General features: G+C 43.2%; 1 protein-coding gene across 1 annotated transcript in view; it reads right to left on the bottom strand.

The window, feature by feature from the left end:
* Window positions 1-1,213: 1,213 nt before the first annotated feature.
* Window positions 1,214-13,671, bottom strand: part of LOC146007594 (NACHT, LRR and PYD domains-containing protein 3-like) — a 53,418-nt gene continuing 40,960 nt past the window's right edge. The window contains exons 8-10 of the mRNA XM_083146071.1: window positions 12,156-12,326; window positions 6,019-6,189; window positions 1,214-4,104 (exon numbers count right to left, since the gene is read on the bottom strand). Coding sequence (XP_083002197.1) covers window positions 3,942-4,104; window positions 6,019-6,189; window positions 12,156-12,326 — 505 coding nt within the window. The 3' untranslated portion in view covers window positions 1,214-3,941. The remainder of the gene's footprint in view (window positions 4,105-6,018; window positions 6,190-12,155; window positions 12,327-13,671) is intronic.

The following is a 13,671-nucleotide window of genomic DNA, read 5'->3' as shown; positions in this document are numbered from 1 at the left end:
GAATCTGTCCATTAGATATGTTAACAGTTATATCTAAAAAAATAATAGTGCAAGGGTGACAGGTGTGAGTAAATTTCAAATTAAAGGGGTTAGAATTAAGGTGAGATACAAATGATGTGATAGAAGTGTCATCCCCATCCCAAATGAAAAATAAATCATCTATGTAACGGCCATAGAGGACCAGATTCGCGCCAAAGATGGAACCCCAAATAAATTGGTCCTCAAAGAAATATCTATTAAAAAATACCATACATTACAACCTTCTGGTTACTGACCATTATCTTTCAGTGATAATCGCTATCCACACTTACAGTTGGAGCCCCTGTCAACTTTGTTCCTTAGGTCGTGGCTCACCATGGCTATCTTATTGTTCTCAGCAGCAATACAATACATAGAACAATACAGTAGGGGATTAGCAGAGTAATCCTATTACTCACTTAATCCAATTAACAGGCTAAATGAGGAGGGCTCCATCTGTATAATAATAATATAACCTTCTAGAGCGTCTGGTACGCTATTATGATTAAAATTAAAGGATGAGCATAGACACACATATATGTTTGTGATCACGGATCTAACCCCGTGTCCTAGTATATTATAAATCCTTAAGGGACAATGGTTCACAAAGGGTAACAGATATTTATATGATACAGTTTACACAATACAGTTTAGGATGGGAAGTCATCAATTAGAATGAACTTAGGTCTACAGTCATTAGGTCGACCCCACTAGGTCGACTGGCAGGAAGGTCGACCTGACTTAAGGTCGACATGGGCCAAGGTCGACATGACTTAAGGTCGAATTTGCATAAAGGTCGACATGAGGAAGGTCGACTGGTCATAAAGTCGACATGGGTTTTTCACTGTTTTTTGAGCCGACATGTGCCGACAGGCAGTATTTCATGCCCTACCATCCACTAGGGCATGGTGGGAGAATAAAATAGTGTGCCGAGCGCAGCGAGGCACCGTGCCCGAAGCATTGCGAGCGAAGCGAGCGATGCGAGGGTCCGATTCTCATTGCCAACTGTGTCCATGTCGACTGTCGACATTCGGATAAAAAAACAGTGAAAAACCCATGTCGACCTTATGACCAGTCGACCTTCCTCATGTCGACCTTTATGCAAATTCGACCTTAAGTCATGTCGACCTTGGCCCATGTCGACCTTAAGTCAGGTCGACCTTCCTGCCAGTCGACCTAGTGGGGTCGACCTAATGACTGTAGACCTAAGTTCATTCTGACAGATGTACCGCTTCCTTTAGGATATACATAGATTACAGCTATACAGTAAATGAACGCAGGCCCAGTTATCCTGACACAACAGACACACATATATGAATATCAATTACTGTCACAGGCACAGGGGACACGATCTGATGTGCTCTTATTAGATCACATCTTTCTTTTCAGTGACTGAGAGAAAGGGGATGGAGAGTCAATCTTGGTGGTCATTGGGTAAAGCAAAGAAACTGGGCATCTCCTCATTGGTTCTTCATTCCACGGGGATGTCTTCCTGTTCACGAGAGTCATGTCCTGAGCATGTGGTTCTTTGTATTTACCAAGGGGGGAGGAAACTGATTTCAACTTGTATTATGGTTCTTTGTCCTTTCCAGTGTTGCACATAATGATTCACTACACATAAAATTATATCTAAGGTCATGTATAGTGATCGTTTTACGATCACTATACTGACCTTGCGTCTGTGGCGGCAATTACAACAATACTAAACATAAAGTATGGACGATCATATTCCAATACTTTGGGGAATACATAAATGTACATACAGTATAAGAAGTATCACTCTGATTTAGTCATTAATGCATTACGTCCGTCCATGATTGATTAACGATTATTTTTTATTAGAACTATGCAAATAGCGTAGTTAAAATGGCGTAGAAGACGGTCGCAATACCTTAATAGCATAGAGGTGCAATATCGTTTTCCACAAATGTCCAGCATGCTCATGGGGATGCCCATGAAATGCTGGATGTTCCCATGTCCATGCACTGCCACTGCTGTATGTTCCCATGTCCATGCACCGCCACTGCCCCGTCCGCCCCCCATTCCACCCTTGGATTCCCTCCTTGCTGTGAACGGCCCGTGACATTGTAAATTGCCATTCATAGTTCACAGTTGGGGTCTGTGCCTGTGCAGAAATGCGCTGGCACAAACTCGACCATCAGGGCAGGGGCCGAATTTGGTTAAGTGCGAGTGAAGCAGAATCGTCCCCTTATTCCTCTATGGAGGCACCCACTTTTCTCTATGAGTTCTGTTGGGTCCTACAGATGGAGCGCCTGTCAGATGTCCTCCCAGATCACCATGGTGATGCTTTTGGCAAATGGAGTTGACGGGGACACACAGGTGTCTCACTCGCATGCTCGTCCCACACCCTGGGCGGCAGGGAGCAGGGACATGGTGCTTCCCTGCCCGTCTCTGCTTCTAATGACAGCGGCTCCATCTGTATATACACCCCTAAATTAGCACAGGTGTCACTAGAGTCTTACAAATTGTATGGAGTTTCACCCCTAGGACATTTGAGGACACATGTGGTTTGCAGGATTGGCTTCATTTTGTGAATTCACAGATCACTAGTTTTATTAACTCCCTCAGTACATCACTCACACAGGAACTCTGCCATTTTTAGTGTCTCTGTGCTTATGATCCTGGGCACATGGGGCAATATCTAAATATATTTTATTCCCTGCTGGTAGCTTCACCCAGAAAGCAGAAAAAAAACATTCAAGTTGGCATGGGAGGCTGACCTGGGTAGAAGTATAGATGATGATCTACAGTATATGATGTTAAGCATTTACAGTATATCATTTACTGATGGTTCAGGAGGTATCCTAGTTAACTTTTACTGATCATCAATACTTTGTGTATGATGGGGAGGTAACTTGTAGGGACCCTGGTTACCAACAAGTTACACTCAGCATACATTATTCAATGTACAGTATTATTACAATTGAAAATATCTGGTGCAAAATGGATTGTTAATACTGGCGACACTGCCAGGATTAGTAAAAAATAAAAACATAAGCCGCTTATACACTATTACATTGCAGTTCATTATGCATTGTTAATATTTTTCCATACCCTTTGCATTAGAACAGTGAATTTCTATATTGCATCATATTGTAATAATGAGGACCATATTATCAGCAAAGATGAATAGCCTGCCACATATTGCTGATTTGTATTGGAACCATTGGGCAGAGCCTATTACACAAAAATTAACAGTATCATGGGCAAAATTCTAGAACTGTAGCTGTGATATAGTTGTCTATGAAGTTCCATGAATTGCTTGCTAAGCAATTGGGTCTGGCCTGCTGCTCGGCCTAAATGGGGTGACAATAAATAATAATTCATTTAATGAAATATAAAGTATTTGAATATGGTTGAGATACAAATCACTGCGTGTCCGTCCATGCTGAGAATATACAACAATATGCAATTCATGTCTCATGATTGTTGGCATGTTGTGGATGTTTAGGAGGAATTATGGGTAATACAGAGGAAGTCTTACACAGAGATCTGTCTCTTGCACCAAGAATAGAGCTGGTGGATAGTGATGATGGATACTCCCACTCTCAGCTGATGGGTAAGTGTGGTGCATCCACAGAGGTGCCCATCTCTGGGTACAGGCCGAAACCCACAAATACAGATGGAGCCCTCTTCTTCTAGCCCTTTAATAGGGTTAAGTGAGCAATAGGATTACTCTGCTAATCCCCTACTATGAACTATCCCTGTTCTATGTATTGTATTGTTACTGAGAACAATAAGATAGCCATGGCTAGCCTAAGGAAGATAGTTGACAGGGGCTCCATCTTTATCTCCAGGTGCACAATATGACTGACTTACACAACTCTGAGTCCTATCCATTCAGTACAAATATAATTGTACTTATGAACAGAACACAATTTTGTGGAGGTAGCACAATACTTTTATACCACAAGTTCCAGTCGCAGAGGCACACACTCCTGAAGTGTTTTTCTAGAGTCCCCCAGATCATTCATTACCAGCTCCAGTCTGGTCAGAGAGCAGAGTGTAGTAATAACAGAGCGGAGATCATCACAGCAGGAAGAGGTCAGACCACAGCTCCATAACCTGATGGGAAATAAGGGATCTGCATTAGGTAATTTCTTATTATCCCAGCCTCACACTAAGCGTAATGTTATGACTGGACATTTACTAACTTGTTATAAATTGTAATATGCAATGAAATCTGTTGAACTATATAAGAAACTAAATAAATAAAAAATAAATAAATAGGTACTTGTGTAGTATCACGGAGCCCATCGCGTCACATCGAATACCACTAATTAAGGTATGCGATGGTATGCCATGGCATGCGATGGACCCGATTTGAGGCTTTTCCCGGGAAGAGTGTACAATTTTAATATCGCGTTGCATCGCATGCCATTATAATGGCATGCGATGCGATGCAACGCGATTTCAATGTTAAATGCCCACCCAGACCCAATTTTTAATTGTATCCCCAGCCTGATGGGTAATTACAATGTTAAATGCCCCCCCATTGTTAACGCCACCCCACTATCAATGCCAATCCGAAGCGTGGTGAGCACAGCGAGCCCGCGAGGGGTGGCAGTACACGTCCTCCGACCTTTTCATACTCCCACTATCCACGTCGGCGTGGAGTTGATTTTATATAGTGTGGCGAGCGCAGCGAGCCACCGAGCCCGAAGTGCGGTGAGCGCAGCGAGCCCCGCGAGGGGACACGTAATACTTGTGAAATAATGTGCATCTCCTCGCGGGGCTCGCTGCGCTCGCCATGCTTTGGGCTCGGTGGCTCGCTGCGCTCGCCACACTATATAAAATCAGCTCCACACCGACGTGGATAGTGGCAGTATGAAAAGGTCGGAGGACGCGTAACGATGCCCCTCGCTGGCTCGCTGCGCTTGCCACGCTTCGGGTTGGCGTTGATAGTGGGGTGGCGTTAACAATGGGGGGGAGGCATTTAACATTGTCAGTACCCATCAGGGTGGGTGTAAAATGTAAAATCGGGTCTGGGTGCGTGTACAATTTAAAATCGGGTATAATCGTGTCGCATCGCATCAGATCATATGGCATGGCATGCGATGCGACGTGATTTTTTGGTTGCCCTGCGATGGAAATGGGGGTGCCGTGATAATACACAAGTACCAATAAATATATTATCAAGCATTACATAATGCATACATGGAGGTTTCTAAATGGATGAGTTAGACATCTTCCAAAAATTTTGTGAATGATTTATAAGAGATAATACTATAACCTGTATTATTAGACATGCGGTATATGTGTGACACTGGACAGGATGTGACACTGGGCAGAATGTGTGACACTGGGTAGAACATGTGACATTGGGTTGAACATGTGACATTGGGCAGACAGGTGACATTGGGTAGAACATATGACATTGTGTAGAACATGTGACATTGGGAAGACAGGGGATATTGGGTAGAACATGTGACATTGAGAAAACAGGTGACATTGTGCAGACAGGTGACATTGGGTACAACATGTGACATTGGGTAGATCATGTGACATTGGGCAGACAGGTGACATTGAGCAGACAGGTGGCATTGGGTAGAACATGTGACATTGGGCAGACTTGTGATACTGGGTATGACGTGACATATGTGGAGTTTGTGCTGCGTTTTCCATGTATGCACTTCTACATTTGCATTTATGGTTTGTTTTATAGAGAAAGTATAAAGGTGTCACCATTTTCTCATCTGTCTGTGTCACCAAATATATGACCAGCGTGGAGATGTCCATCGTGTATAATATAACAGGTAATAATAGGGTAATAGCTCATGCAAACAACTTTTTCATAAGGAAACAAATGATACTATAACAAAGCAATAGTTATAATGTAACAATGAGAAGAATATTTACAAAAACATATACTCATATAAAATAACAGAAAATCCAGTATCTATCTTCATGTGTCTGTGCATTGTATGGTCTGTGACTAGTACTGAGAGTACGATATATTATCCCAGAGACAGATTTTACCGTAGATCCTGCAGGGCACAGGCTGGATGTTTCAGTCCCTCACACAGAAGATTCAGTCCAAAGTCCCCCAGAGCATTCGATGACAGGTCCAGGCTGGTCAGAGAGCGAAGTGTAGTAATAACAGAGCAGAGATCATCACAGCAGCAGGAGGTCAGACTACACCTACATAACCTAATTGGAGAGGAGGGATCTGCATTAGTTTGATTTATGACCATCCTGTGCTGTGATAACATTGGCCCAATTTGCAATGAGATAATTGACTATATTGCGTGGATGTCTCAATTATCACATAGAGGGACAGAGCTTGCGAAACAGCTGTGTCCCTGCATCATTATTGGGATATTTTTCAAAATTAAATAGCGCCGCCATTGGCATCCCCTCCGTTTCGTGATGACCTCCCCCACACTTCACTCCCCCTCTCACTGCTTATCATACTCACCTGCCTAGAGGATCACTGATCAGAGCTCCTGCAGGGCTGACTGTCATCAGGGCTTATTGATTCTGTGACCTCCAGGGCTGTAGCCTCTGTTTTGTAGTGTCACTTTGCTGCACTGGGAGTCACTGGAACAGCCCTGAGCCCTGATGTCCAGTAGTCCTCACTGGAGCACCGATCAGCGGACCCTGGGGAGGTGAGTATTAGTATTTTTATTTTTTTACACAATGACAAGCTTGTTTGTCCATCAGAACCACATAGCTGATCACACTGTCCTCATCCCTGCACTTCCATGGATCAGAGAAAGCTGTGTCTGGTTAGGGGATTCACAGTGAGCTAAAGCTGGATTATTATCACAGGGTCACTGCGGTTTGTTTTCACAATTATTTTGTAAATTGGGCCAGATCGCATTTCCCATAAAAAAAATATGGAAATGAGATCTGGTTACTAAATAAATGCACATTAAATGGTTTGGAACAGTTTTTTATTAAAACTGCTCCAAAAGTCTTTTATTAAATTCAGGTGATAATAACATAAGGCCCGATTCAGTTACCTGCAGAAGTGAGGTAATCGCTACTACACATTTTCTGCTATTTAAACTGCGATCACAGTCTATTGCAGTTTCAGAGCCAATGGGGGGTGACAGACCATTGTGGGAGTGGCTCAGACAGTACAGGCTTGACTGAACCAGTTGGGGGGATTGCTGCAGCGGGTGCATGATATCACATTCGGCCTGAAACTTGGCCAGCCTGCATCTGCCTTTGCAGCCAGTGATGTGCAAGCACTTCCCTGTGTAGGGAAACATTTGCACTTTAGCAATGTGACGGCAATATTTTTGTGGGCACATTGCAGGGCAGAACCCGTCATGTGGTTTGGACTTGCCTTGTGCTGGGCGTCCCACCACAGGCTAGCACCGGCAGTTGTAGTTTAGAAAATCCTTGCTAAACTACAGATGGAGCGCCTGGCAGCCAGACTAAACTATAGCCAGATCTCCTGAGCTGGCGCAGGCTGGCTGACAGGAACTCCATCTGACAGGGATGCTTAAGCATCTCACATGCTCACTCGCTCGCTTAAGCACGGCGAGCGGGCAGTGCTGGCAGCTACAGGGGATGGTGGGGAGCAGCAGGGAGCCAATGGTAGGTGGCGGAGGGCTCTGACAAAACTGGGTGCGTGAATGTCTCATGGGCACAGGCCCCCTTCCGTTGGTGGCAGCAGGTAGCGGCACCTGGCAAATGGTGATAGAATCACCAGGAACAGCTCCAATGTGAGCTGCTCCATCTGTACAACTAAATCTGAATTAGGCCAATTATGCGAAAAGATTGTGACTCCACTATTCACATTTATTTTAGTAACAATAAAGTTAATAAATCTTCCCTTACATGTAGTTTATATGTACAAGACAGCTAATGAGTCACGGTTGAGAACACATAGCAGTCTCCGAGGATAGTCAGTACAGTGGTGTGGATTATTATATAGACAGTATCTAGATAGACAGTCAATAGGTCTACCCCAGAGGTCAACATGCACTAGCTCAACAGGGTCAAAAGGTCAACAGGGTCAAAATGTTGATATGAAAAAGGTAGACACATGAAAATTTAGACATGCAGTTTTTATATTTTTTTTGGTGTCAATTTCGACAATTGTTGACATGGACCCCCAATTAGTCTAACACGTACCCTGACAAGGCTCCCTGTGAACACTGTGCTTCGTGCTCGGTATCTCGCTATGCTCGGCACACTAATATATTCTCCCTCTATGTCGACATGGATGGTGAAGTAAGAACAAGCAGTCAGAAAAAAATAATAAAGAAAAACTCATGTTGACCTTTATCATTATAACATTTTGACCCTGTTGACCAATTGCATGTCTACCTATTGCATGGTGACCTTTTGACCCTGTCAACCTTTTGATCATGACCCTGTCGAGCTATTGCATTTTGACCTTTTGGGGTAGACCTATTGACTTTCTATGTAGACACTGTGGGCGACATGTAATAGGATGTGGTTTTTGGTAAAGTTTATAAAGTGCATTTTTTGGACAATATTGCAAAAGTAATCAAATACGGATTCAGGGCTGAAAAACTAAATTGCATGCAAATTGTCACAATATTATGACCAGGTAACATGCGTTGTCTGACAAATATGGAATGCGAATTCTATTACAACCATTCCAAACAATAAAACACTCCCACCTATTGTCCCACCTTAATCCCCTGGAATATGCATCACATGACACACCTTATATAAAGGGCACACCCGCCATTTGTACATTGAAAGGGTGTGAGGAGAACAAGATGGAGAGGAAGATTGTAAAGAGAGGGAGAGATAGCAGCAGAGATAGAGGCAGCAAAGAGGCCAGTGGCTGGGAGAAGGAAGATCATGCTGAGCATAAGGAGCAGGAAAGGCTATGGGCCAGATGCACTAAGCTTCAAAAGTGATAAAATGGAGAGTGATAAACAACCAGCCAATCAGCTCCTGTCTGATATTTTTCAAACACAGCCTGTGACATGGCAGGTAGGAGCTGATTTGTTAGTTGTTTATCACTCTCCATTTTGTCATTTTTGAAGCTTAGTGCATCTGGACGTGTGTCTGTTAGCAAAGAACACTGCCATAGTGGAGGAGGAGATATTTGTGGGGGAGCAGGAGGAACAGCTTGAGGAGGCTGCCATTAGTGATGTAGACTAGCAGGAGGAAGAGGGTGATGTGGGCCAGTTGAAGGCGGAGTAGGAGGATGAGGCAGCCCCTATGCCATGCTGTACCCCAAGTGGGCACCATGTGAATTTTTCCTATTCCATGGCACCTGGAGCAAGGGCATTTTTCACGGTCCCCCCCAATTTGTAGTAGGTGAGGCTCCTGCACAGTGAAAAGTGGGCACGGCCAACATTATACCACACACACCGTAATGCCCATTGCACATTTTAGTGAACTTTGTAATTTCAATTACACATACACCCACACATGATGCCCATTGCATACTATACAACACTCCGCAATGCCAATGACATACTATTTAACACTCCGCAATGCCCATGACATACTATATAACACTCCGCAATGCCCATGACATACTATATAACACTCCGCAATGCCCATGACATACTATATAACACTCCGCAATGCCCATGACATACTATATAACACTCCGCAATGCCCATGACATACTATATAACACTCCGCAATGCCCATGACATACTATATAACACTCCGCAATGCCCATGACATACTATATAACACTCTGCAATGCCCATGACATACTATATAACACTCCGGAATGCCCATGACATACTATATAACACTCCGGAATGCCCATGACATACTATATAACACTCCGGAATGCCCATGACATACTATATAACACTCCGCAATGCCCATGACATACTATATAACAATCAACTGGTGGCTCGCTGTCCAGCAGCCACCAGTTGATTGGCTGCTGGACCGAAAGCGCCTATTGGCTAGCGCGATCCAGCGGGAGATATGAAATCTACATAGTAACACTTCTCCCGGACACAGCTGGGCAATACAATGCTGCAGTGCCACTACACATCCCAGCAAGGTGGGATATTGTGAATCTAAGGTGGAAAATAAGTGTTTTTGTTCATGCTGATTCTTATAGTTCCACAGCAGCATGCTTTTTAATATTCTGCAACTTATCCTGGAGTTATCGTGGAGGGGGGAACCCCTTTATTGGGGGTCCCCACTTCCCCAGGGTCCCTGCCAGGAATGACCAGTAAGGGGTTATAATGCATTGGCTGGGGAAACTTGTGTAAAAAGTGTTCTTGGCTGTAGCATTACCCTGCTGACTGTTTGGGCACAGTGCTGGTTGTCAAAATATGGGGGAACCCTATTCATTTTGTCCTATTTGACATTCGTATTTAATAGTGATTCATATTCACCAGTACTAGTCACTAGTAAATTTGTCGATACCATTGAAATGAATGGGGACTTACTGTACGGCTATATTCTATTGATGGTATAATCATTCATATTTTTTTTTTATTCTAAAAAATACAAACAAAAAAATTACTAACTGTATGCATTTCATCCTCAGTAAATTATTTGATGTGAAATTCATATGTAATTCACATGGAATGGGTATGAATATGACCATTTCTACCCATTTGATCTTAGTTAATGCCCCCCTAAGAGATTACATCATCTCCAAGTGCTAGTGAGCTGGGTTGTAATGTGACCTGTGTTATCTGTACACCCAGCACCCATTATAGATATACCAGTGCTTACATGAGTCCTCCCTGGATCAACCCTGGCAGCTACCTAGGTTGGATTAGTGGGTAACTGGATCCAGGTTATTTTCAGGGACTCTTTTCCACTGAGCCACAACCCAACTTATTGCAGAAGTGAAAATGGGTATTAATTAGCAATCTGACTCCCCATTGTTATTTCCGTAGTCATAAGATAACTATTTATATGAACTCAGTGATCAAGCTTATATTAGATAGTTTACTAACAGGGATCTCATCTTCGGTACGCATGTGTGGGTTCAGTTTTTAGTAATATCCTCTCAATAATATATCTGTGAGTATGTTCTAATTGCTACAGTTCTGCAATAACAACAACAGGTCAGATCTCTGATGTCCATTCCTTTACCACCTTAATAAATAATTTTCTGTGGGAGCAGTCAGTACTGGGAAAGTATCAGAGACCTCTCTTGGTGTGAGATTATGGCATAGACAGAGACACATGTAGTATATTTACACTGTGTAGTGGGGGATACTTATTATTATAGGTCAGGGAGGGTACTTGGGTGGTTCTGGCATACTATAAGCTGCCTAATGAGGGAAGTTCTCTGGGAATACATGAAAGTATGGTTGCTGGAGGAAAGTCATGTGCAAGTTAGGGCACATAATAGAGTACCTCCCAGCATCCCTGTGTAACCAAATTTGTGAGCATGAACAATGGGCCTGTCCTCATGGTAATGCTCATGTTCTTGTCACTCTGGACCTGTCTCACATTCCCCAAGTTGCCTCCAACATGTCTGGCACTGTGTGGATCCTGCACTCAGTATCTATTCAACTGTTGTTCTACTATGTGTAATAGCAGTGACAGATTCCCCTTCAAAATTTCCCAACTATGTGACACTGCAGTCTGCAGGTGGGACTATTCCAACACAATACTGATGGTTGGGAGTATGCATGGTGCAGGTGTGTCGCAAGGAATATCCTGTAACCCTGTACAGGAGTTGGCTATGGATGTGGATGTGATTCTAGAAAACTGCATGTGGAAGGAGCCAAATGTGTCATATTCTATGAACAGTATGAGCCCTGATACCTACCACCTCTCCCTTCCCAGTCACATCAAGGTCTTATGGAAGGAGAAGATAGTGCTGTGTCCTCCTGACATCCCCCTTCCCACAACTGACTTCTTTATCCCTTTAACTCAAATAATCTCACAGCTGCACTGCAGCCATTTCCAGTATTGTTACTGTACATGAGCAGGTCTAATTCCTATTCACCAGAATGTATAATATAACTGGTCATTATTGGCTAATAATGTATGTTAACAAATTGTTCTTAATATAAAAATTTTATTAAAACAAAGCAATGGTTGTATGGTAACAATTAATAGAATAATAGCTCCATAAACTATACTCAGATAGTATGAGGAAATTCAGCAGCTATTTTCGGTCTGTGCCTTGTATGGTCTATGGCTAATACTGAGAGAACTTGTACTGAGACAGATCTTACCATAGCTCCTGCAGGGCACAGGCCGGGTGTCTCAGTCCCTCACACATAAGCTTCAGTCCAGAGTCCCCTAGAGCATTCCCTGACAGGTCCAGGCTGGTCAGAGAGCGGAGTGTAGTAATAACAGAGCAGAGATCATCACAGCAGAAGGAGGTCAGACCACACCACTGTAACCTGATGGGATATGATGAATCTGGGTTAATTTATTTCTTATAAACCTAGTCTCACAATCAGCATGACGCTATCACTAAACATTTACCATTTTCTTTATAATCTTTTTCCTCATGCAAAATGGATGTTTCCAAATGATTACAGCAAAAATCTAAGTAATGAAACATTTTAAGACCAATTTAATGCAGTAGATATTAGAGATGTCTCCTGTATTACACAAACTAATTCAGAATACTGCAGATCCTATAATTCAAAATGATGAGTGCAAAGTAGAGCCATTTATTTTTCGTTTTATATGACAACTGAGCCTTTGCCTATGTTCTTGTAACTCTGCATCTACTTCCACATTCCCCAAGCTGCCTCCGACATGTATGGCACTGTGTGGATGCTGTGCACAACTCAACTGTTGCTCTGCTATTTGTAAAGGCCCATACACATTGGTGACTTTGAGCTGAAAGCAGTTCAGTTTTGTCTTTTGCGCTGCTTTCAGCTCAAAAGCCACCCAGTGTGAATGGGTTAGCATTGATGTACACACCAGCATCATTGCTTGCTCCACCACTTATCTCCTGGTATTTCCAGTAGATAAGCGACGGGGTGGACGGAATTACATAGCGGCCTGCTATGAAAAGTCATCCACACTGGGTAAAATTGCTAAAAATGGGTCGAAATCACTCAGTGTGTATGCACTGGGTGATTTTCAGCTCAGCATTTTCCCCCATCATCACTCACCATACATGCTGGGCAAAATCGCCCAGTGTGTACGGAACTTAATAGTAGTGACAGTGATCTCCTTTCCCAGACACATCAAGGCCTTATGAAAGGAGAAGATAGTGCTGTGTTCTCCTGACCTGACACCCCCCTCCACAAACTATGCCCTTATGTACCCCTTTATCTCAATCATATGACAGCTGCAGTGCAGCAATTTCTAGTATTGTTACATGAGCGTAACGGTCAGAGCATTTCTAATCCATTCACCAGAATGAATAATATAACTGGTAATAATTGGCTAATAACTGTATGTTAATAACTTGTATTTAAAGATTTTTTTTTTTATTAAAACAAGCAATGTCTGTATGGTAGCAATCACAGTTGCCATCAAGGGGCACAGCTGTCCTGGGTCTGGCCACTCTGACAGAGAAGGAAGGGCCAATCATTCCACCCACTTCACCCCTTCACATACCAACCGCTGCTCTGAATGGCTGCAATCACTGACTGGCTTACAAGTCAGTGCCATATTTTATATGGCCGCCAGCATCTGGAGGTGGAGTAGAAGACTGTGTTATGGGAGCAGTGGGATTTAGCTAGGGCAGCGCAGCAGAAGGGGGTGGGGGAAACCACACTTTGCTAT

This window comes from Crinia signifera, chromosome 6 (genome assembly GCF_055691185.1).
Source record: "Crinia signifera chromosome 6, ASM5569118v1, whole genome shotgun sequence".
NCBI classification, from domain to species: domain Eukaryota; kingdom Metazoa; phylum Chordata; class Amphibia; order Anura; family Myobatrachidae; genus Crinia; species Crinia signifera.
Note: the sequence above shows the minus strand (reverse complement) of the source record. Positions and strands in the feature narration are given on the sequence as shown.